Consider the following 22,981-nt stretch of genomic DNA (forward strand, 5'->3'; position numbering starts at 1 on the left):
AGACTCCAAATCCTATGCTCTTAAGAGAGAGAACAATTAGATAATGTAAACTATTAGTACTAAGACAGTACTATCTATCTATCATAAAATGAAATTTGCATGGAAAGTAGCTGGTTAAAAACATACCAAATGTCAGTACCCTCCCTCCTTAAAAAGGGATTTTGGCCTGTCCCACCTCAGAGGTCTTGACCTTTTTGACTGTATTTAACATTTAAAATCGGAAAAGTCTAAGTTTTACAATTGATTAACTGACCCTTTTGATAAGCGTGGTTACCGTTGTTCGCGCTGATGAGCTTTGCAGAACATCCCTTAAGAATGAATGGGAGATTGCTGTAAACGGCGTGGTTTTTGGCAAATTATTCTCATAAACACAATTGATAATATTCTTACATGTTCTGGAATGAAGAGTGACATTGTAAAGCATGTTTATCTGATGTTTTTTGTAAAAGAAATGACTACATTTCTGAATCAGAATAGAGACAAACGATTAACAGTCACTTGAAAAGAGAAAAGCGTCATTTGATGGCGATAACACACCTGATAACATTAGTGTAGGTGAACAGAATTGCTCATGTCTCGTAACATACTCATTATGATGCTCTGAACTTTTTATTTACTTTCGCCTTTACAAACACCTGAATCAATACATAAATGAATTAACGTTAAGTTATTAAACACTGCATGTATCCTCTCTACGTACCTTGTGTCACTATTATATTACAAGTGACCCAGCAACAATGTTTTTACATTTGTTTGGATCATTTATATAAAATTCAGCTTAAAACTACTCAAACAAACATTACTCCCATATACTCTCGTTGGGGAAAAAAGTAAGCGCTTGTATAGAAATGGTGGACGGCAACAGTTTCTAAAATAGGATTGGTCAGAAATGCTTTTAAGGCAGGGCTTAGCGAAGGGTCAGTTGGTAAAAATATATATTTATAATTGTATTTAACTAGGGCTGCAACTCACGATTATTTTGATAATCGATTAATCTAACGATTATTAGAACGACTATTTGGCAATTATTGCAACGATTAATCATTAGCGTTATATATATATATATATATATATATATATATATATATACACACACACACACACACACACACATTATGTGTGTATTTTTAGTTTGTGTATGGCCATAGTTTTGTTTTAGGTATGTATACTTGGGCTGTATTTGTGGTATTGGTTTTAGAAGTTCTTTTTTTTTTTTATCAGTACATATGTAATGGATTGTACGTGTGCAGGTGTTTTGGTGGACAGGTGTCCTGGGACAAATCACTGTGCATCGGCAGCACATATGATGTCACAGACGAAACGATTACACATCACATTGTGGACAGACCCAACATCGACAAACAGTATATCAACAGGTCAGAAATGGTCTTTGTCTCTTTATTTGTATACAGTGTATACTTTAAAAGGATTTTTAAATTATGGATTACAATGTAATGACATTTTTTCATTGTCTCATGCAGTCATTACAGAAATCTTTCCCAGAAATATTCTGAAGCAAATTAAAGTCTGTAACTAATGTATGTTCTTGCACTTAATTAGACATGCCATTACTCTCATTACTTTGCAGGTACTACATTCAGCCCCAGTGGGTGTATGACTCTGTAAATGCCAAGATACTTTTACCCGTAGAGGAATACTTCCTGGGTGTTACACTGCCCCCCCATCTGTCACCGTTTGTGCAAGAGACCGAGGGAGATTACGTACCGCCTGAGAAACTCAAACTCATGGCCCTGCAGAGAGGAGAGAAACCAAGTGAGTTTTTAACATATTGTGTGTTTGTGTGTATGTTGATTGATTATTTACTTGACAAACAACCTCTTCACAGATACAGAAGAAGAGGAGGAGGATGATGATGATGAGGAGGAGGAGGAGGAGGATGATGATGATGAGGAAGAGGATGAAGTTGAGGAAGAGGAAGCTGAAGATGAGGCAAATCTTGCCAAAATGGAGCAGAAGAGATCTCAAGGAAAGGTAAGATGATGAATGAATTTTGTAAACGCTTTCAACCAAAGTTCAAAATCTACGGCCTTGGTTAAAGAAATGGTTCATATAGAAATATTTTTCATATTTTCTTTTTTGTTATTCACCATCACGTTTATTTTAAAACTGTATGACTTTAATCATGTGGAATAAAAGCAAAATAAATTGTGTAAAATGTTCATGCTGCTCTTTTCCAAAACATTAAAATGAATGGGGACTGGGGCACTTGAGCCCCAAAAATACCATAAAAGTGGCCCAGAGAGCTACAGCAGAGGAAGCTTTTCAGTGACTTAAATTTAGGTCTGTTCTTAACTTAAAGCTGTCGTATGGCTTCAGAAGACTCTGAATGCAGCGAGTTGTATGGATCACTTTTACGGTGCTTTTTTTTAATCATTCTTGTAGCTCGATGTCTTCATTCCCCCATTCATTTTTGTTGTATGGAAAAGAGCAGCTTGAACAATCTGCAGAATCTGTATTTCTTTTTGTACGTTTTTGGATCAACATGAGGTTGAGTTACTTACATTTTTGGGTGAACTGCTCTTTTTAACTAAAACATTAAGATTTTTGAAAGAAAAGGCAGATTATTCTTCGGATGGGAGGCATTTTAAGTACCCTGCTGCACCTTAAATTAAAAAACTTGAGTGAAGGACTATGGGTTTGGCGTGTTTGAAGTGTTTTTGATCTTGCATGAAGAGAAAAATGTAGATTTGTGTACAATGATGTTATGTGCTGGTTCTCCCTCAGAGCTTGCCAGTTAAGGTGACCGCTGGTAAAGTTAAACCAGAGGACCGCATGAGAGTAGCTGAAGAGGAGAAAGCAGAGGAGAAGAGACTTGCCATTATGATGATGAAGAAAAAAGAGAAATACCTGTACGACAAGATCATGTTTGGCAAGAAAAGAAACATCAGAGAGGTAGGTACCTTTTTAAAAACAGCTTTCTGTCATATGTGGTCATAATGTAAAAGAAATTTGTACTGTGGCAAGAAGTATTATGTGAACCCTTTGGAATGACCTGCATTTATGTATAAATTTGTTTTAAAATCTGGTTTGATCTTCATTAAGTTAGAATAATGAACAAACACAAATGTTTTAACTAATAACACAAAAATGATTGTATTGTTCTTATACATATTGAATACATCATTCAAACAGTCACTATGTAGGTTGGAAAATGTATGTGAACCCCTAGGCTAATGACATCAACAAAAGCTAAATAGAGTCAGGAGTTGGCAAACCTGTCATCCAGTTAATGAAATGAGATTGGAGTTGTGGGTTAGAGCTACTTTGACTTGTAAGAAGCACTTAATCATTTTGAGTTTGCTATTCACAAGAAGCATCTGCTGATGTAGACCGTGCCTCACAAAAAAGAGATCTCAGAAGACCAACGATCAAGAATTGTTGCTTTGCATAAAGCTGGAAAGGGTTACAAAGTTATCTTGAAGAGCTTGGATATTCATCTGTCCAAAGTTAGACAAATTGTCTATAAAGGGAGATTATTTAGTTCTGTGGTTACTCTCTCTAGAAGTGGCTGTCCGGCCAAGATAACTCAAAGGGCACACCGCAGAATGTTCAATGAGATAAAAAAAATAACCCTAGAGTGACAGCTAAAGACTTGAAGGAATCATTGGAACTAGTTAACATCTCTATTCATGAGTCTACTATACAGAAAACATTAAACAGGCATGGTGTCCATGGCAGGACACCACGAATGAAGCCGCTGCTTTCCAACAAAAACATTGCTGTGCACCTGAAGTTTGCCAGAGACCATCTTGACACTTCACAACACTACTGGGAAAATGTTTTGTGGACTGATGAAACTAAGGTTGAATTCTTTGGGAAGAATATGCAGCACTACGTATGGCGTAAAAAGGGGCACCGCATACCAACATGAAAACATCATCCCAACAGTGCAGTACGGTGAAGGGAGCATTATTATTTGGGGCTGCTTCTGGGCCTGGACCGCTTGCCATCATCGAGGAAAAAATTAATTCCCAAGTTATGAAGATATCCTGCTGGATAATATCAGGGTGGATGTGTGCCAGCTGAAGCTCAGTATATGTTGGGTGATGCAGCAGGACAATGACCCTCAATATTGAAGTATATCCAATACAGAATGTCTTAAAAAAAGAAAATCCACCATTTGGAGTGACCCAGTCAAAGCCCAGACCTTAACCCAATAGAGATGTTGTGGATTGACCTAAAGAAAGCCGTTCACACCAGACATCCCTAAGAATATAGCTTAGCTGAAGCAGTTCGTTAAGGAAGAATGGTCCAAAATTCCTTCTGAACATTGTGCAGGTCTAATCCGCAGCTACTGGAAACACTTGGTTGAGGTTATTGCTGCCAAAGGATCGACCAATTATTAAATCCAACAGTTCACTTTTTCCACAGCACTGTGAAAGTTTAATGGAATATGTTCAATAAAGACATGAAATATTATAATTGTTTGTTTGTTGTTAGCTTAAGCACATTGTTGTTTGTGTATACTTGTGACTTTGATGAAGATGAGATCACATTTTATGACCATTTAATGCAGTAAACCAGCTAATTCCTAAGGGTTCACATAATTTTTCTTGCCACTGTATGTTTCTGGTCTCAATCCTAGTTTGCATCTTTAGTTATGTCTTTAAAGGAAACAAAAACATTCATGTATAATTTTCAGATGAGACCTAGTGATATGTATTTTTTGTGTTATATACAATAATGCACAAGTCTTCAAGGGTTTGCCAAAAACAACTGTTAATTTTATCCTTTAGTTGTTACATTCATTTTGATGACATTTTCGCTGTGGCTCAGCCGTCCTTGCTGCCTCTGATGCACCGGCAAAAATAATACGAAACCTTACTATTATAATCACATGACTGCCTGTTGGTACTCTGTGTGAATGTTGCCAGTGGGTGAGAAAAGTCTCAAGTTCAAATCCCAAAGGAGCATACTCAAAGAAATAAAGTAGAATCAGCAGTGGATTAGGCACTGGGCATATTTATTTTGTGATTTGATTAACTTGACCTGTACTCTACACACGCTATCAGCATCCCTTTCACCATGTTTGGCTTTCAGCAGTTAAAGACACCTTTTCCGTGGTCACGCCCCTTATCCTATTTCTGTGATGCAAATAGATAGCAGCCGAAGATAGATCAGGTTACGAAATAAAGCACGTGGAGCCACTCTAAATAATTATTTACAAGCTCACAATTCATTTTAAATGAGAAGGGCGAGCTGAACGGAGAACCAAACTGTCCAGAATATGCTGGATGCGTCTTATGTCAGCAGAGGGAGCACCCCGTGCAGCCCCAGAGAATGCAGATAGTTTCATTTACTTAATTTTCACGTTTCATTTTAGTTCATTTACTGATTTATTTATTGTATACAGTATTAGATTTGCATATTGTGTCTGTTAAGCAGAATAAAACGTGAAAGATGTAACACTTTGCCCAGGGGGCCACAGTGGTCTGGCTGGGGACCCACGGCACCCCTATGCCCCCCGTAGTGTAGAACCTGGTGCTTTGAATTAACACTGTACTTATTTAACCATTAACCAAAGCTAGCACAGTGGCTGTCAATGTCCTTTTAAGGGTACTTGACCCACATTTAGCTCATTATTTAAGCTCCATTAACCTTGATAGACTTCATTGTTCATTAATCTAATGCTCCTTCACACCTTCCAACAGGCGAACAAACTAGCAGCTAAGAGGAAAGCTCATGATGAAGCCAGCAAAGCGGACAAAAAGAAGAAAAAGATGAAGTCTTGAAGGACCGGACTGGTTTTTATATGTATTGAAGTGGTTTTTGTTCTGTCAAGAGACTACAAATTAATGACCATTCAGGAGTGTTTCCTCTCATATTTCAGCTCAAACTCATTTAAAGAGGATTGTAGATGATTCACTCAACATGTAATTTTACTTATGACAAACTGGCTTTCGTAAACTTACGAACCTTTCACTCTGCATTTCTTGTCTATGTTAAAAAAATCCAAACTTTGACATATTTCTAATAAACAGAGGAAGATAACTAAAATATTGTTAATTTGTTTCTTTCTGTGTGAATTTGCCATGGAGTTTGAGTGAGGTAAAGTAGTCCACAGATTATGAAAATGCACTTTTAAAGTTGCACTTAAGCTGTCACACATACCTGCTTGAAATAAATAATTTTACAGCAGCTTAAGCTGTTTTGCTGGTCTGCCAGCCTGGGCAAACTGGTGCTCTACTGTAGTTTAGCTAGTCAGGCAGCCAGTATCCCAGCCTGACCAGCTGAAAAGTACCAAAACCCCTCTAAAACCAGTAAACAGACCAGCTAATACCAGCCAACCATTTTAGGGTTAAATGTATTCTGGGTTTAATACAAGTTGACAGCATTTGTAGCATAATGTTGATTACCACAAAAAATTAATTAGACTTGTCCCTTAAAAAAACAAAGCAAAAATCAAAGTTACAGTGAGGCACTTACAATGGATGCGAATTGGGCCAATTTAGGGTTAGGTTAGGAGGGTTTAAAAACCCAATTATTATTCAAGCTGTAAAGTTGTTTAAATCGTAATTTTTATGGTCGTTTTAGGGCTTACGGCATTGCGTTGTCATGCCAACAAACTTGTAAAATTGAGTATAATACGGAAAATGTTAGTAAGTGATTTTAGCACACTGAAGTCATGTTAACACGCATGTTGTTTACATCTTGTGGCTATACTTTTAAAACGGTGAGTAATTTAAGGTTTATGGATTGGCCTAATTCACTTCCATTGAAAGTGCCCCACTGGAACCCAGATGTAGATGCAGCATCATGCAAAACCAAGTTTTCAGTTAATGATGCTAATGTAGAAATGTGCTATTTGCAGTCCGACATGGTAAATTTATTCTATGAGTGAGTAAATTACTGGGATTATTGACAAAGTGAATAATATTCGATTGGTTATATGAGCTCAACATGGGGTTAGGTCTACGTATTGTAATAAAGCAGCTTTTTCCTCTAACTCTGACTTCATCTCGTGACATGTACAGGTGCTGGTCATATAATTAGAATATCATCAAAAAGTTGATTTCACTAATTCCATTCAAAAAGTGAAACTTGTATATTATATTCATTCATTACACACAGACTGATATATTTCAAATGTTTATTTCTTTTAATTTTGATGATTATAACTGACAACTAAGGAAAATCCCAAATTCAGTATCTCAGAAAATTAGAATATTACTTAAGACCAATACAAAGAAAGGATTTTTAGAAATCTTGGCCAACTGAGAAGTATGAACATGAAAAGTATGAGCATGTACAGCACTCAATACTTAGTTGGGGCTCCTTTTGCCTGAATTACTGCAGCAATGCGGCGTGGCATGGAGTCGATCAGTCTGTGGCACTGCTCAGGTGTTATGAGAGCCCAGGTTGCTCTGATAGTGGCCTTCAGCTCTTCTGCATTGTTGGGTCTGGCATATCGCATCTTCCTCTTCACAATACCCCATAGATTTTCTATGGGGTTAAGGTCAGGCGAGTTTGCTGGCCAATTAAGAACAGGGATACCATGGTCCTTAAACCAGATACTGGTTGCTTTGGCACTGTGTGCAGGTGCCAAGTCCTGTTGGAAAATGAAATCTGCATCTCCATAAAGTTGGTCAGCAGCAGGAAGCATGAAGTGCTCTAAAACTTACTGGTATACGGCTGCGTTGACCTTGGACCTCAGAAAACACAGTGGACAAACACCAGCAGATGACATGGCACCCCAAACCATCACTGACTGTGGAAACTTTACACTGGACCTCAAGCAACGTGGATTGTGTGCCTCTCCTCTCTTCCTCCAGACTCTGGGACCCTGATTTCCAAAGGAAATGCAAAATTTACTTTCATCAGAGAACATAACTTTGGACCACTCAGCAGCAGTCCAGTCCTTTTTGTATTTAGCCCAGGCGAGACGCTGAAACCCATGTCTTGCATACGTCTGTGCGTAGTGGTTCTTGAAGCACTGACTCCAGCTGCAGTCCACTCTTTGTGAATCTACCCCACATTTTTGAATGGGTTTTGTTTCACAATCCTCTCCAGGGTGCGGTTATCCCTATTGCTTGTACACTTTTTTCTACCACATCTTTTCCTTCCCTTCGCCTCTCTATTAATGTGCTTGGACACAGAGCTCTGTGAACAGCCAGCCTCTTTTGCAATGACCTTTTGTGTCTTGCCCTCCTTGTGCAACGTGTCAATGGTCGTCTTTTGGACAACTGTCAAGTCAGCAGTCTTCCCCATGATTGTGTAGCGTACAGAACTAGACTGAGAGACCATTTAAAGGCCTTTGCAGGTGTTTTGAGTTAATTAGCTGATTAGAGTGTGGCACCAGGTGTCTTCACTATTGAACCTTTTCACAATATTCTAATTTTCTGAGATACTGAATTTGGGATTTTCCTTAGTTGTCAGTTATAATCATCAAAATTAAAAGAAATAAACATTTGAAATATATCAGTCTGTGTGTAATGAATGAATATAATATACAAGTTTCACTTTTTGAATGGAATTAGTGAAATAAATCAACTTTTTGATGATATTCTAATTATATGACCAGCACCTGTATATGTAGATTTTTCAAAAATACTATTGATTTCTTTTTAAATGTTGGGCAATTAGCAAAAAATAAATCACTGACTGCATTTTTAAGATGTTTTTAGCAGGGTTATTTGAAAACTATAAGTTTCTTTCTATGGAAAGAAATGTGAGTGGAGCAAATTGCTGACTAAAAGTACTGTATGGGTATTTTAGTCATTTATAAAGCAACTGATCTGAGCTCATTTTAATAGTTGGTCTATGTAAATATGCTTCAGACGGACGTATTTGGCTGTTGTATCACATATAGGGCTGGAAATTCTTCGATTCCGAGAGATTGGGTATCGAGAATGGACTCCGCTCTGGGCGTGATATATTCGGACCGTGTTTATTTCCTCGAACACGAACTACACATTCAAGAAGCCTTAACAGCACTAATTCAAATTACTGGTTATAAAATGACTGCAGCTAAACGATCATTATTTCTCGACTGATTCCGAAACCAGGAATCGGAATCGAAATTTTTGGAATCAAACAGAACAGGCTTTATCGCATCTTGCCGTTTGTTTTTTAAAGGTATATTCTGTGTTCAATACAAGTTAAGCTCAATCGACAGCATTTTTGGCATAATGTTGATAACCACAAATTTATTTTGAATCGTCCCTCAAAAAAAAAAAAAAAAAAAAAGCAAAAATTGAGGTTACAGTGAGGCACTTACAATGGAAGTGAATGGGGCCAATATTTGGAGGGTTTAAAGGCAGAGATGTGAAGCTTATCATTTTATAAAAGCATTTACATTAATTCCTCTGTTAAAACTCATGTCTTATTTGAGCTGTAAGTTGTTTAAATTGACATTTACAGTCATTTTAGGGGTTAGGGTTTGCTGACATTACATCATCAACACGGGACAGACTCGGTAAGTGATTTTTATCACACTAAAATCATGATTACATGCAAATTGTTTGTCTTGTGACTATACTTTTAAAAAAGAAAAGTGAGTATTTTTGCATTCAATTGGCCCCATTCACTTCCATTATAAGTGCCTCACTGTAACCCAGAATTTTGCTTTTTTTTTTATTTATTTTATATATATATATATATATATAAGGGGGGCACGTTAAAATTGTTCTAATCAATATTATGCCACAAATGCTGTCGATTGAGTTTAACTTGTATTGAACCCAGAATTGTGTGTGTGTGTGTGTGTGTGTGTGTGTGTGTGTGTATATATATATATATATATATATATATATATATATATATATATATATATATATATATATTATACATATATTATACACCAAGTGTTGTTAAAAATGTTCTTATAACACACATGTGGTCTGTTCTGTTTGTTTTTGGTTTTTGGTTTTTGGTTTTTTTTTACTAATAAAGGTGCTCATCTGAGATATGAACTCACGATCTCTCGTGCCCAACTGAAGAATTAAGTCCCAGAGGTGAGTTTTAGGGTATTTTCCTTTTAAATTAGTTATGCCTGTTCTTGTTACATTTTTTAATTGTTTCAAAGTGAGTGAAATTATAAGATGTCGTATCAGAAGTATTATCATATGGGTTTTACATTTAAGAATGTGAATGACTTTTCCCAAATCTCTCTTGGTGTGAGAAGGCCTTGATACCCAAACAAGTTTAATGTGTATTAAATGTTCCATGGGTGTAACCACCATGTCAAATTCCTGAACTAAAGGATAAAAGGATATAAACTAGTGGTTTTGTACCATGAGAATGAAGGGTTGCTCCCTCTACTAGTGGATTTAGTACAAATGGTGCTCATTTAGCATGTGAGAGACTGCAGGGTTCAATGCACTCATTCTCCTTTCCGTCTTCGTTTCCTAGGTTTGGGAACTGACTTATTTGGAAACGCTTGGTTCCATTTTTTTACAGGGAAAAAAATTGCAAATAAAATTACATTATTTTCATGACTTTCGGTTCCTTAATCGAACGTACGTTTTTCCAACGGACAGATCATCGTACTAAAATACTCTTGACAGTGTTTCCGGTTGCTCTATGCAAGACAGACTGAATCTAGTATCAAGCACACAGCGCGACCAGTGTACTGACTGTTATGATCCAGTTCTTCTGAATCTACAATGCAACTAGTGTAGTGCGGTTCCTGAACCAATGTCTCCTATGAGCCGATTCTTTTGAATCTACTGTGAAACACACAGCGCGACCATTATAGTCCTATTCCCGAGCAAAAGACTATTTCCGGTTCTTTTAATGGATCAAAAACTCTTCAGTCGGAGGCGCGGAGCAGTTATTGAATTAATCCAAAGTCTTTCTAGCAAGTCAGTCCACTGTCGGCCATGTTTGGAATGCTCTCGGGAGGCTATTTCCAGTCATGGCAGTGCAGAAAGACCGAAATCTCCAAAACAGTTCAACAATATTACTATCGAAGAAATATTTCAAATCGGAAGTAAAGTCTGTCAATACTGGTATCATAAATTGTGTTTCTTTACTTCAGATTATGCTAAAAAATGCAATTTTGCCGGTTTGTGTAGCTAATGCGCATGCGCGTTCTCAAGTTGATTGACAGGCGATGTCTGTATCTAAAAGGTGATTGGCTCTTTTACCTGTAAGCCGGGACTTCCTTTATACTTCTGCTGACCGTTGGGCGTTCCAATTTCGCCTATTCATTTTAATAGTGGCTCGTCTCTGCTAAATAGTCTCTGATTAATCTCACTGATCTGGAAGTTATGATTTACATCACGTCCAACTCTAAATTAACCAAGAATGTTAAAATAACCTCCTCACTATTTCAAAAATAAAGCCACAATGCGTGTTAACATGATTTTAGTGTGATAAAATCGCTTACTAACCTTTTTTGGTGTAAAGTTATTGCCAATTTTACAACTTCGTTGCTATGACGATGTAATGTCAAGAAACCCTAACATGCCTGTAAAAATGGCAATTTAAACAACTTTACAGCTCAAATAACACATGAGTTTTAACAGAAGAATTAATGCAAGTGCTTTTGTAAAATTATATGTTTCACATTTCTGCCTTTAAACCCTCCAAAAATTGGCCCCCATTCACTTCCATTGTAAGTGCCTCTCTATAACCTCGATTCTAATGTAGTACTTTTCCCGAATGAAAGACTATTTCCGGTTCTTTTAATAAATCAAAAACTCTTCAGTTGGAGGCACAGAGCAGTTATTGAATTAATCTTACTGACCTGGAAATTGTGATTTACATCATGTCCAACTCAAAATTAACCAAGAACTGATACTATGTTATGTAATGTTGTACTTAAAGAAATGTTCTATTTCACAATTATAGCCACAAGAGATAAACATTTATATGTGTTAACATTATTTTAATGTGATATTATCACTTACTAACCTTTTCTGTGTAAAGTTACAGCCAATTTTACAACTTATGATGTAATGTCATTAAACCCCAAAACTGTAAAATGACTGCAAAAATGACGAATTAAACTTTACAGCTCAAATAAGACGAGTTTTAACAAAATGATTAATGTAAGTGCTTTTATAAAATTATAAGCTTCACATTTTTGCTTTTAAACCCTCCAAAAATTGGCCCCATTCACTTCCATTATAAATGCCTCACTGTAACCTCGTTTTTTGCTTTTTTTAAAGAAAAGGAGGGATGAGTTGAAATTTTGTTGTTGTTGTTGTGGTAATCAACATTATGCCACAAATTCTGTAGATTGAGCTTAACTTGTACTGAACCCAAAACATGTGTTATGATCATTTGATTCATGGGTAATTTGAGTAATTTTAATCGAATTAGCCACTCCCCAAAGGATGTTGAACTGGAATTGGATGAATATGAATTTACTAAACTGCAATTTATTTCAAGCATTGATTAATATGTATCTAATGTTTCTAGAAAGACACCATATGTTCAGTGTACGATAACATGTTGATGTGTAATTCATACTGGAAAATATAAAATAGTAAACTTACAGTAGTTTTGTGATTCATTGTATTTTAATAATACCGCTTTCTGTGTCTTTGAGGGTCATTTGACCCTGTTTATACTTGTAAGGGGTCTTGATATGAGGAATAACATTTTCCTTGATCTTTTGACATATAAGAGGTCATTGTACTATAAAAACATACTGTAAGTTTCAGAACTCAAAACTTCCTGCTCACTGCAAAAAGAGCAGATGTTGAAACAAAGCTGCCTAAATGACTCATTCTCTACTTCCTCCACATTGTGATGTCACACTGTGGTAGAAAAAAAGCACTTGACCGCCTCCACAACACATCAACGCCTAATTTACCTTTAATCACTTCCGTAGCCCGCCCAGTAGCGGTGAGCAGTGAGATGGCAAGGGGGGAGAGCAGGTCAGTCAAGAGCAGAGAGGCAATCATAACAGTGGGCGTGTACTGTCAAGTCTAAAAGGAGAAGCAGCACCAATACCGAGCGTTTCTGACAGAGGGTGATAACGAGGGTGGAAAGTGACAATGCTTTACAAATACATGACTAATATTATAAGTGAACCTCAAGGCATAACACAGGTTTACTGCAACTAAATGTCAACCTTTCAGCCCCAAATATATAAAAAAATAAAATACCAAATATGATTGGCTAAATGTTACAGTTGAAAATAGGTAACAGGTTGTTTATATATATAAGATCATTTGTTGGGGGGAAATTGTGTCTTTTGAGATGTACTTTGTCATGTAGGGCCAGTTTGAGCCTGTAACAGCCACCCAAATTCAAAGATTAAATCAGGATTTAAAAGGCATTCTCATTTCAATTCTGAATGGCGCACAACTCTGATTCAAACCTAAACCCTAAACCTGAGTTTTTTCTTTTACTTGGATATGGAAAGCTAAGCAAGTTTGCCACATGTTTGGAACTTTGTGTACAGCCACCAAGAATTTTATACTCTCTTCTGCTATGAACTGCGTTGAGTTTCCTCTTCTATCAATTTTCCTTCAAACCAGCAATCTATTCTCAATAGCTCTCCCCAGGGGGTGCTGAAGGGGATCCGTGCCGTCCCGCCAAGCGCCTCGTGCCGCCCCCAGCAAGATGCCACCCCGGGTGGCTGCCCATGTCGCCCATGCCTAAATCCACCACTGAGGAGGAGAAGAGAGGCAGGGACTTCAAAATCATCAGGTGTACAGAGAGAGTGAGAGAGTGTGTGAGAGAGAGAGAGAGAGAGAGAGAGAGAGAGAGAGAGAGAGGAGTCTGTGTGTGCAGGGTGAATGATCGCCTGGCTATTTCACAGAAGATGAGAGGGACACAGAACTGTTAGCCTTGGATAGCATGAATGGATAACAGCAGTAATCAAACCAATCAATGATTTCCAGCTTTCACCATGCATCTTTGAAAATATTCTCTTTTTTTTTTTTTTTCAATTCAAAGTCTTCTTCCTTTTTCTGTCAGTCAAGCTGTGACCTGAATATCTACATGATTTGGTGAGGAATTATGTTTTGCATTATTCTTATCATGGATATAAAGGAAAACACAGCATATAATATATATATATATATATATATATATATATATATATATAAAAAAAAAATATATATATATATATATATATATATATATATATATATATATATATATATATATATATATATATATATATATATACATACAGTACTGTGCAAAAGTTTTAGGCACTTGTGAAAAATGTTGCATAGTGAGGATGTCTTCAAAAATAATGAAATAAATAGTTTTCATTTATCACTTAATGTCATACAAAATCCAGTAAACCTAAAAAAGCTAAATCAATATTCGGTGTGACCACATTTGCCTTTAAAACAGCATACATTTTTCTTAGTTGTTGGCAGATAGGATGTTCCAAGCTTCTTGGAAAATTCACCACAGTTCTTCTATCTATTTAGGCTGTCTCAATTGCTTCTGTCTCTTTATGTAGTCTCAGACTGACATGATGTTCAGTGGAGAACATTGTAGGGGCCATGATATCTGTTGCAGGGCTCCCTGTTCTTCTATTCTAATCTTTTCTATTTGTAAAAGTAATGTTTGGGACTCTAACATTTATATTTCCCATTGACACACTAAAGCTGAAGATATAAATAACCATCTTAAGACAAATGCTTCTGTGAAACATTATATATATATATATATATATATATATATATATATATATATATATATATATATATATATAATCACAATAGTTGGTGAGGAACATACATATATACCTACATACATATGCATACATACATATTTATAAATATTTTGTGATGAAGTAAATATAGCAGAAAAAATTAAGTACTTTCTACATTGAATAAGTTAAAGCTTGAAAATGTTAAGTAAATTCTACATTTGTACTCAATTCAAACATGTAAAAATTAACGCTCTAGCTTGTAAGTAAATATTATTTATGATTGTTTGTTATCTTTACAATGCATCATCATGTACCAATCCTAAAGTAGAAAACCTTGACATAGGACTTAATTGGTTAGTCCTAATTTTCTTTTCTAAGCACAATGCATTGTTTTTGACTGTGTGATAGATCTTGACTTGCGTTTTAAGTTTAATCTCAAATTAGAGCTGCAAATAACCTTTCTGGTCCCGAAGAAAATCCTCATTATTTGTGCACATCAACATAATGATGATGTTGTTAGTGTGTTTGCTGTCAACAAAAGATGACTTTGAAAAATGCAGGGTTAGACGGCTGCAAATAAGAACAATGGGTTTCTTCAGACTCCTTCAGTCCTATCTGCATTTCTAGTCTCTGTTGGTGGCTGTTAGAGGCTGCTTTGTTCCATCTTTGGTCTCTCCATCACTCTTTTGGTGACAGTATTCACCAGCATATGTTAGCCAGTGCTTTTAACATACCTTCTTGGTAGTATTAAGTTAGCCACTTGTGGTCTTGCACTGCAGATCCGGTATGTGGGGTATCTGGAGATGCAAACAGTGTCACATTCCTTCTGAATGCATAATTCATTCACTGGGACGCTGACTTGAATAATGCAAATTTCAAACAGTGTGACATGCCAAATACTCCCTCTAAACCTATTTTAAACTGTCTTTTTCTATTATATATATATATATATATATATATATATATATATATATATATAATATCACCAATATATATATATTGGTGGTGAGGAGAGAGTAGAGTGATACAGACAATTTATGGATGGGGATTATTAGGAGGCCTTGATTGAGAAGGGCCAGTGGGGGGAATTTGGCCAGGACACCGGGTTACACCCCTACTCTTTTTATGAAAAGTGCCCTGGGATTTTCAATTGACCTCAGTTTAACGTCTCATCCGACAGACAGATGACCTCTTATACTTGAAAGATTACAAAGAAATTTTAAAAATTGTTTTGTCACACCACATGACCAATTAAAAAACTTGAATGTGATTAAGATTTGAGAAAACGTAAAAGAAATGGTGACCAATTACATTATATAAAATACAATATTCATTTTCCCATATACATGAATAGAATTTTAACCAAAATGTTGTTTTATAATAATAAAAGTAAAAGATGGCGAAATTGTGACAAATCATAGTTGGCTTTTACTCTCATAGAGAAAAACAAACTAACCAACAATGTTCTTATGATTTTTACTAAGTTTAACCCGTTTGAGTATTTCTGTAACTGCTGATCTCCTGCTATAAAAAAAAAAAACATATCCAGCGAGCGGCAGTTCTGTGGGCGAAAACGGCTTGTTAATGGCCAGACTGGTCCAAGCTGACAGGAAGGTGACAGTAACCCAAATAAACATGCGTTACAACAGTTCTACGCAGAAAAGCATTTCTGAATGTACAATACACTGAACATTGAGGTGGATGGGTTACAGCAGCAGAAGACCCCTCCGGGTACCACTACTGTCAGCTTAGAACAGGAAACTAAGGCTGCAGTGGGCACAGGATCACCAAAACTGGACAGGAGACGATTGGAAAAATATCATCATGTCTGACAAATCTGGATTTCTGCCGAGGTACACAAATAGTAGACCCACTGCAGCCCCAGTTTTCTGTTCTTGGCTGACAGAAGTGGAACCCACTGTGGTCTTCTGCTGTTGTAGCCCATCTGCCTCAAGGTTCGACATGTTGTGCATTCAGAGATGGTATTCCGCTCACTAAATTGTACAGAGGGATTATCGGAGTTACCGTAACCTTTCTGTCAGCTCGAACCAGTCTGGTCCTTCTCCATTGACCCCTCTCATCAACAAGGCGTTTTAATCCACTGGTTGTTTTTTGCACCATTCTCTATTCTCCCATTCTCGCATGAATATTCCAGGAGATCAGCAGTTACAGAAATACTCAAACCAGGCCATCTGGCACCAAAAATCATGCCATGGTCTAAATCACTGAGATCAAATTTTTCCCCATTCTGATGGTTGATGTGAACTTTAACTGAAGCTCCTGACCCATATCTGCATGATTTTATGCACTGCACTGCTGCCACACGATTGGCTGATTAGATAGTTGCATGAATAAGTAGATGTACAGGTGTACCTAATAAAGTGGCTGGTGAGTGTATAAATGAACATTAAGCAAGATTAATAAATGCTGTTTTTCATTGTAAATTCAGGACATCTAATGCATTAACTAATATTAACAAATAGAAACTTATTGAAAAGTAGAAACAAACTTCGAAGGTCAGAAACAAAATAGAGCAGAACTGATGATCCAGTATTTTTGAACATATGCACCATCATCACTAATAATATGACATTTAAAATGAAGTCACAAGCTTCTTAGCTTCATTACCTGGAATGTCACTGCAAATCCCTACATAACGCTTTGAGCAGATGTAGATTGCATGGCTGAACTCATGGGAGAAAAGAAACTGAGTGAGCTGCAGTGTTATACTGTAAGTAATTGGGCACTGGAAGAATGCAAAAAATGCTCACATAATCAAATGCTAAAAGCTCTAGAGGACTCTGCATACATAAGCACAATGCAGAGCACAGCACATTTATACTGCATTTAAATACCATAAACATTTAGAAATGTAATTGTAGGCCACACATCGGTAAAAAATACATTCATTTAAAAAAAACAGTTGAAAATTCTGTAATTATATACTCACCGTAATATGTACTTTCTCCAACCTTTCTTCTGTGGAACAAAACATTATAGTTATTTTTTTAAATCTTTACATGACTTTCCACCATATAATGAAAGTTAACAGGAACTCTGAGCTGTCAGTCTCAAAGGTTGATAAATTATTAGATTTGGGAGTGAATAAAAACTTACATTTTGCACAAAATCACACAAAGTGATCGTATGTCTTCAGAAGACTTGGAATATAGTGCACAAGTCATATGGACTACTTTTATTGTGGTTGTTTGGTGTTTTTTCTTTTTTGTAGCTTAACAGCCCAGAGTCACTTTTCTTTTTCATGGTGAAAAGCAGTGTGGATTAGTGTTATTATCGTAAACAAAAACTAAGTGGAAACATTTTCGTTATCTGAAATTAAAATAAAAACTGACATGATTGGAAAAACTGAAATTAAACTAAGACACCTTTTCATAACTCTAAAATAAAATAAAAATGACCTTGAATTAATTTTAGTTTTAGTTTGTTATACACATATATTATATTATTAACTTTAAAAAATCACCTCCTGCCAGCAGTCGATGCATCAGGTTGCTGTCCCTTTCCATTAACAGAGACAATTGTGATTTCTCAGGACTCCATTTAAGTGCTAACTGTCAGTTAGTAGGTACATTTTAAATGTGATATTTCCAAGAATCACTAATAGCGTGTTTAATAAATATTTTGTCCATTTTTGTTCACAGAATCCCAGTGCCTTACTCATGTGCACATTAGCCATCTACCGCCCATTCCTCCACAATCTCTAACGGGTCCCATCACAGCTCGGGGCAGAGTACCTGCACTCCAAAAGTGGACATCATGTTCATGAAAACCCACAAAACAGCTAGTAGCACTTTCCTCAACATACTCTTTCGTTTTGGTGAAAAACACCACCTCAAATTCCCCTTCCCAAACAGCCACAACGACTTCTTCTACCCCTCCCCATTCCTTCGCTCACAAGTGAAGGACTACAGGCCTGGAATGTGTTTTATTATCATCTGTAATCATATGCGTTTCAATGCTGTCGAGGTAGCCAAAGTGCTACCAGCCAACACAGCTTACATCACAATCCTCCGTGACCCGGCTGATCTTGCAGAGTCTTCATTCCATTATTTTGGACGCGTAGTGCCACTAACGTGGAAGCTTTCAGGGGATGATAAGCTAAGAGAATTCTTGACAGATCCTAAGCTTTACTACGACCCGGAGGGATTCAATTCGTTCTATCTGAAGAAGTTGCTTTTCTTTGACTTTGGACAGGATAATAACTTAGATTCTGATGATCCAAAGGTGGACACAGCCATTCATCCAGTCACCATGCATTTCCAGTTGGTCATGCTTGTGGAGTATTTTGAAGAGTTGCTTATACTGCTCAAGGACGCCCTCTGCTGGGATATGGATGACTTAATATTTTTCAAACTCAATGCTTGGAAAGGTTCAGCCGTGTCTAAGCTGACTCCTGAACTCTGGGCCAAGGCGCTAGAGTGGAAAGGCAACGACTGGAAGCTTTACCAGTATTTCAATGGCACTTTCTGGTGGAAAGTGGACACATATGGCCACGAGCGTATGGCGAGGGATGTCGCAGAGCTGCGCCACAGAAATGGCTTCCATTTGCATTGAGGGAGGCCATGCCGTTGATGCAGGAAGAATTCTAGAGACTTCCATGCAACCATGGCAACCCATCGGTGAAAAGTCAATTATGGGGTACAATCTGAAAATGAACACTGACAAAGAACATCAAAAGCTGTGCAGGAAGATGCTGACCCCAGAGCTGCAGTACCTAACCAATATGGGTGTCAACCTGTGGATAAATAAAACTGTGGGGCCACATAAGAGAGATCATTCACTGGTGGCTGAATCGAAATGTTTTGCTTTTGGCTTTATCTTTACCGTTAAAGGAATTGTCACCCTAAAATGAAAATTGTCACTATTTACTCACCCTCATGTTGTTCCAAACCTGTACGACATTTTTTGTTTTTGTCAGTGAAACACAAAAGGAGATGTTAGGCAGAACGACACTCTCAGTCACCATTCACTTTTCATTGTTTGGGAAAAAAATGCAATAAAAGTAAATGGTGACTGAGACAGTCGTTCTGCATAACATTTCCTTTTGTGTTCCGAAAGTAAGTCATATGGGTTTGGAATGACATGATTCGATGAGCGAATGATGACAGAATTTTTATTTTTGGTTGAACTAACCCTTTAAAGGGATAGGTTACCCAAAAATGAAAATGCTCTTATCATTTACTCACCCTCATGCCATCCCAGATGTACATGACTTCAGCAGAACACATTTCAAGAAAAACAGAAAAATATCACCACTCAGTAGGTCCTTATAATGGATGTGGATGGTAACATGATTTTTGAGGCTCCAGAAAGCACAGACAATCAGAATTAATGTCATCCATACGACTCCAGTGGTTAAATTAATGTCTTATAAAGCGATACGATCGCTTTTGGTGTGAAAAAGATTAATTTTTAAGTACTTTTTAACTATAAATCATCATATATATATATATATATATATATATATATATATATACTGTATATACAGTGTATATAATTTATATAATTTCACATTTAAAAATTTTGAGTGTTCTATTCATTAATATGCATAGTATGTTATTGCTGACCACTTACCAGTAGCGGTGGTAGCTGTCTTACGATGAAAATTTTTGTTGTGGTCAAGGATAGCAAGTTGGGGGGCCTGGGTAGCTCAGAGAATAAAGACGCTGACTACCACCCCTGGAGTCGTGAGTTCGAATCCAGGGTGTGCTGAGTGACTCCAGCCAGGTCTCCTAAGCAACCAAATTGGCCTAGTTGCTAGGGAGGGAAGAGTCACATGTGGTAACCTCCTCGTGGTCGTGATTAGGGGTTCTCGCTCACAATGGGGCACGTGGTAAGTTGTGCGTGGATCGCGGAGAGTAGCATGAGCCTCCATATGCTGTGAGTCTCCGCAGTGTCATGCACAGCGAGCCATGTGATAAGATGCGTGGATTGACTGTCTCAGAAGTAGAGACTTTACTCTGTATATTGTTAAAAGAGAAAGAAAAAAAACACAGCATTTCAAATATGCACACCCATAACATTGTTACATTATTTGCATACACATTGACCTGCACCAACCAAAGTGGACTATTTTATTGGTTGTATCATCAAGCAAACTCTGTGTTATATCTGGCACAGAATCCTGGACTGTAAGGAGTAAAACACTACTGTTAGAACCCTTTTTGTTTTTCCGTTTTGTGATATCTACAGAATGATTACATATGTAATTACCTGTCTGATCTTCCGTCCCCTGACAAAGGCACTCACTTCTGTAGTACATTTTGCATACGCAGTTGATCAAGCATGGTTGTCTGTTGTTCTTTGTATGCAGCATTAATGACAGGGATGATGTAAGATGACTGCAGTGCATAGAAAGTAGTTTTCTTTGACATTTGAAGGTTGACCAGGGCAGCCCAACCAGCAATGTCTGCACGTGTTGCTTCGATGAACACTGTACTTGATGACACAAGAAGGTTGTTTGCAGGCATTCCCCGAACATCAGAGCATGAACTCCACTGCCCTTGATGTCTGTTTTCACATTCCCACTTAACATGGATGAGGCTTCCTGATGTCATTATTTTGGTTTCTGTGAAAGTGTGATTTTTGACATCTCCTAAACTGCTCCATCACACAATCCATTTTTATTCTTTCTAATTAACTTCTGCTTCCTCTTCCTCTGTGGTTGGACTTGATGTTGATGTTGAACCCAGAGGAACAAAACTGACATCCTTCTTATCTAATGGAGGAGGATCTAATGAAAGCATGCTGATATGTATGTCAAAACTTTCTTCTGATTGCTCTTCAGTCTGTACTGGTTCATCCTACATACAAAAAAATATAGCCTAGAAAGGCATGTCAGTTTACAGTTTGAACACCAATACATTATTTAAACAATATTCCAAAAGTGACTTATAATAACAGTACAAACTGCCCATAGTCAACTTGCGTGACAAATCATATATGTGTGGACTAACTGATAGATAAGAGGTTCCAGACATTGATGGAGGTGTCTGTAGTCCAACTGGTTCTGGACTTGTCAGCACCAAAAGGAGTTTTGAATGAGATTCATCACGTTGTCCAGTGGTTGTCCTTTGACTGATGTTCTTTTGCTTGGAGTAGATTGTAGAACACCAGCAAAAAATGCACCTGTAATTTGACAAAAATTACATAGTTCTATAACTACAGTAAGACTGTATCTCCTAACATACCTCAGTTCTGTGAAAAAACATCATAGGCACAGCTGATGACTTCAGATATCGGGGGTCTCCCTCGTCTGCTCTGAAATCGTCCAGTGAAAAATGTTCACCACATATTTTCAATGTTTTCAGCGACTCAGTGGGTAAACTTGTATTCATGTGAACCACGATCAGCCATAGCTTCAGTCGCTCAAGATCATTTGGAGGAAATCTGTGAAAAGTTATACTTCTCTCCTACGATGATGACCGCGGACGTAATCACACTTTTTTCTCTCGGTTGTGACATCCAGGATAAGCACACATACGCACCATTGTGAAAAACAAACAAATGCAAATACAGCTCTAAACATTAATCAAATGAAGCTTCTGTACAGCGTTCCTCCTACTCAGTTGTAAACAGCACTGCTCTTCCGGGTGTGTCACGCATGTGTCACTTCTCATGTGAACATGCCAATGCGAATACGTCCAGAGACTATTTAGCAAAGACGGGCCACTTAAAATAAATGGGAAAAATTAAAATCCCCAATCAAGACGCTCTAGCGGCCAACGGTCAACGGATATAGAAAGGAAGTCTCGCCTTACAGGTAAAAGAGCCAATCACCTTTTAGATACAAACATTACCTGTCAATCAACTTGCTAATGTGCATGCGCATAAGCTATACAAGCTGGGAAAATTGCGTGTTTTGGCGTAATATGAGGTAAAGAAGCACAAATTATGATTCGGTCTTTCCCTATTCAAGTAGATAGGAGCTGCGCTGGCATGACTGGAAATAGCCTCCCGATAGCGTTCCAAAGATGGCCGACAGTGCTAGAAAGACTTGCTAGAAAGACTTTGATACGTCACACGAAAGAATATACATCACGCGACCTCAGCACTCTCTTACTGCTGCTTACCCGGAAGTGAAGATTTATAGTTAAAAAGTACTTAAATATTGATCTTTTTCGCACCAAAAGTGATCGTATCACTTTATAAGACATTCATTTAACCACTGGAGTCGTATGGATGACGTTAATTCTGATTGTCTGTGCTTTTTGGAGACTCATAAATCTTGTTACCATCCACATCCATTAGAAAGACCTACTGAGCTGAGATATTTTTCTTCAAATGTGTTCTACTGAAGAAAGGAAGTCATATACATCTGGGATGGCATGAGGGTGGGTATAAATGATGACAGAATTTTCATTTTTGGGT

At 37.3% G+C, this 22,981-nt stretch overlaps 1 protein-coding gene and 1 pseudogene across 1 annotated transcript in view; both read left to right on the forward strand.

Moving 5' to 3' along the window:
- Nucleotides 1-6,018, forward strand: part of pes (pescadillo) — a 33,152-nt gene extending 27,134 nt beyond the window's left edge. The window contains exons 11-15 of the mRNA XM_051679974.1: nucleotides 1,251-1,376; nucleotides 1,589-1,773; nucleotides 1,847-1,992; nucleotides 2,746-2,913; nucleotides 5,673-6,018. Coding sequence (XP_051535934.1) covers nucleotides 1,251-1,376; nucleotides 1,589-1,773; nucleotides 1,847-1,992; nucleotides 2,746-2,913; nucleotides 5,673-5,753 — 706 coding nt within the window. The 3' untranslated portion in view covers nucleotides 5,754-6,018. The remainder of the gene's footprint in view (nucleotides 1-1,250; nucleotides 1,377-1,588; nucleotides 1,774-1,846; nucleotides 1,993-2,745; nucleotides 2,914-5,672) is intronic.
- An 11,252-nt stretch (nucleotides 6,019-17,270) lies between these two features.
- On the forward strand, nucleotides 17,271-19,831 carry LOC127431247 (galactosylceramide sulfotransferase-like; annotated as a pseudogene).
- Nucleotides 19,832-22,981: the final 3,150 nt, after the last annotated feature.

Source organism: Myxocyprinus asiaticus, chromosome 3, assembly GCF_019703515.2.
Source record: "Myxocyprinus asiaticus isolate MX2 ecotype Aquarium Trade chromosome 3, UBuf_Myxa_2, whole genome shotgun sequence".
Classification (NCBI taxonomy): domain Eukaryota; kingdom Metazoa; phylum Chordata; class Actinopteri; order Cypriniformes; family Catostomidae; genus Myxocyprinus; species Myxocyprinus asiaticus.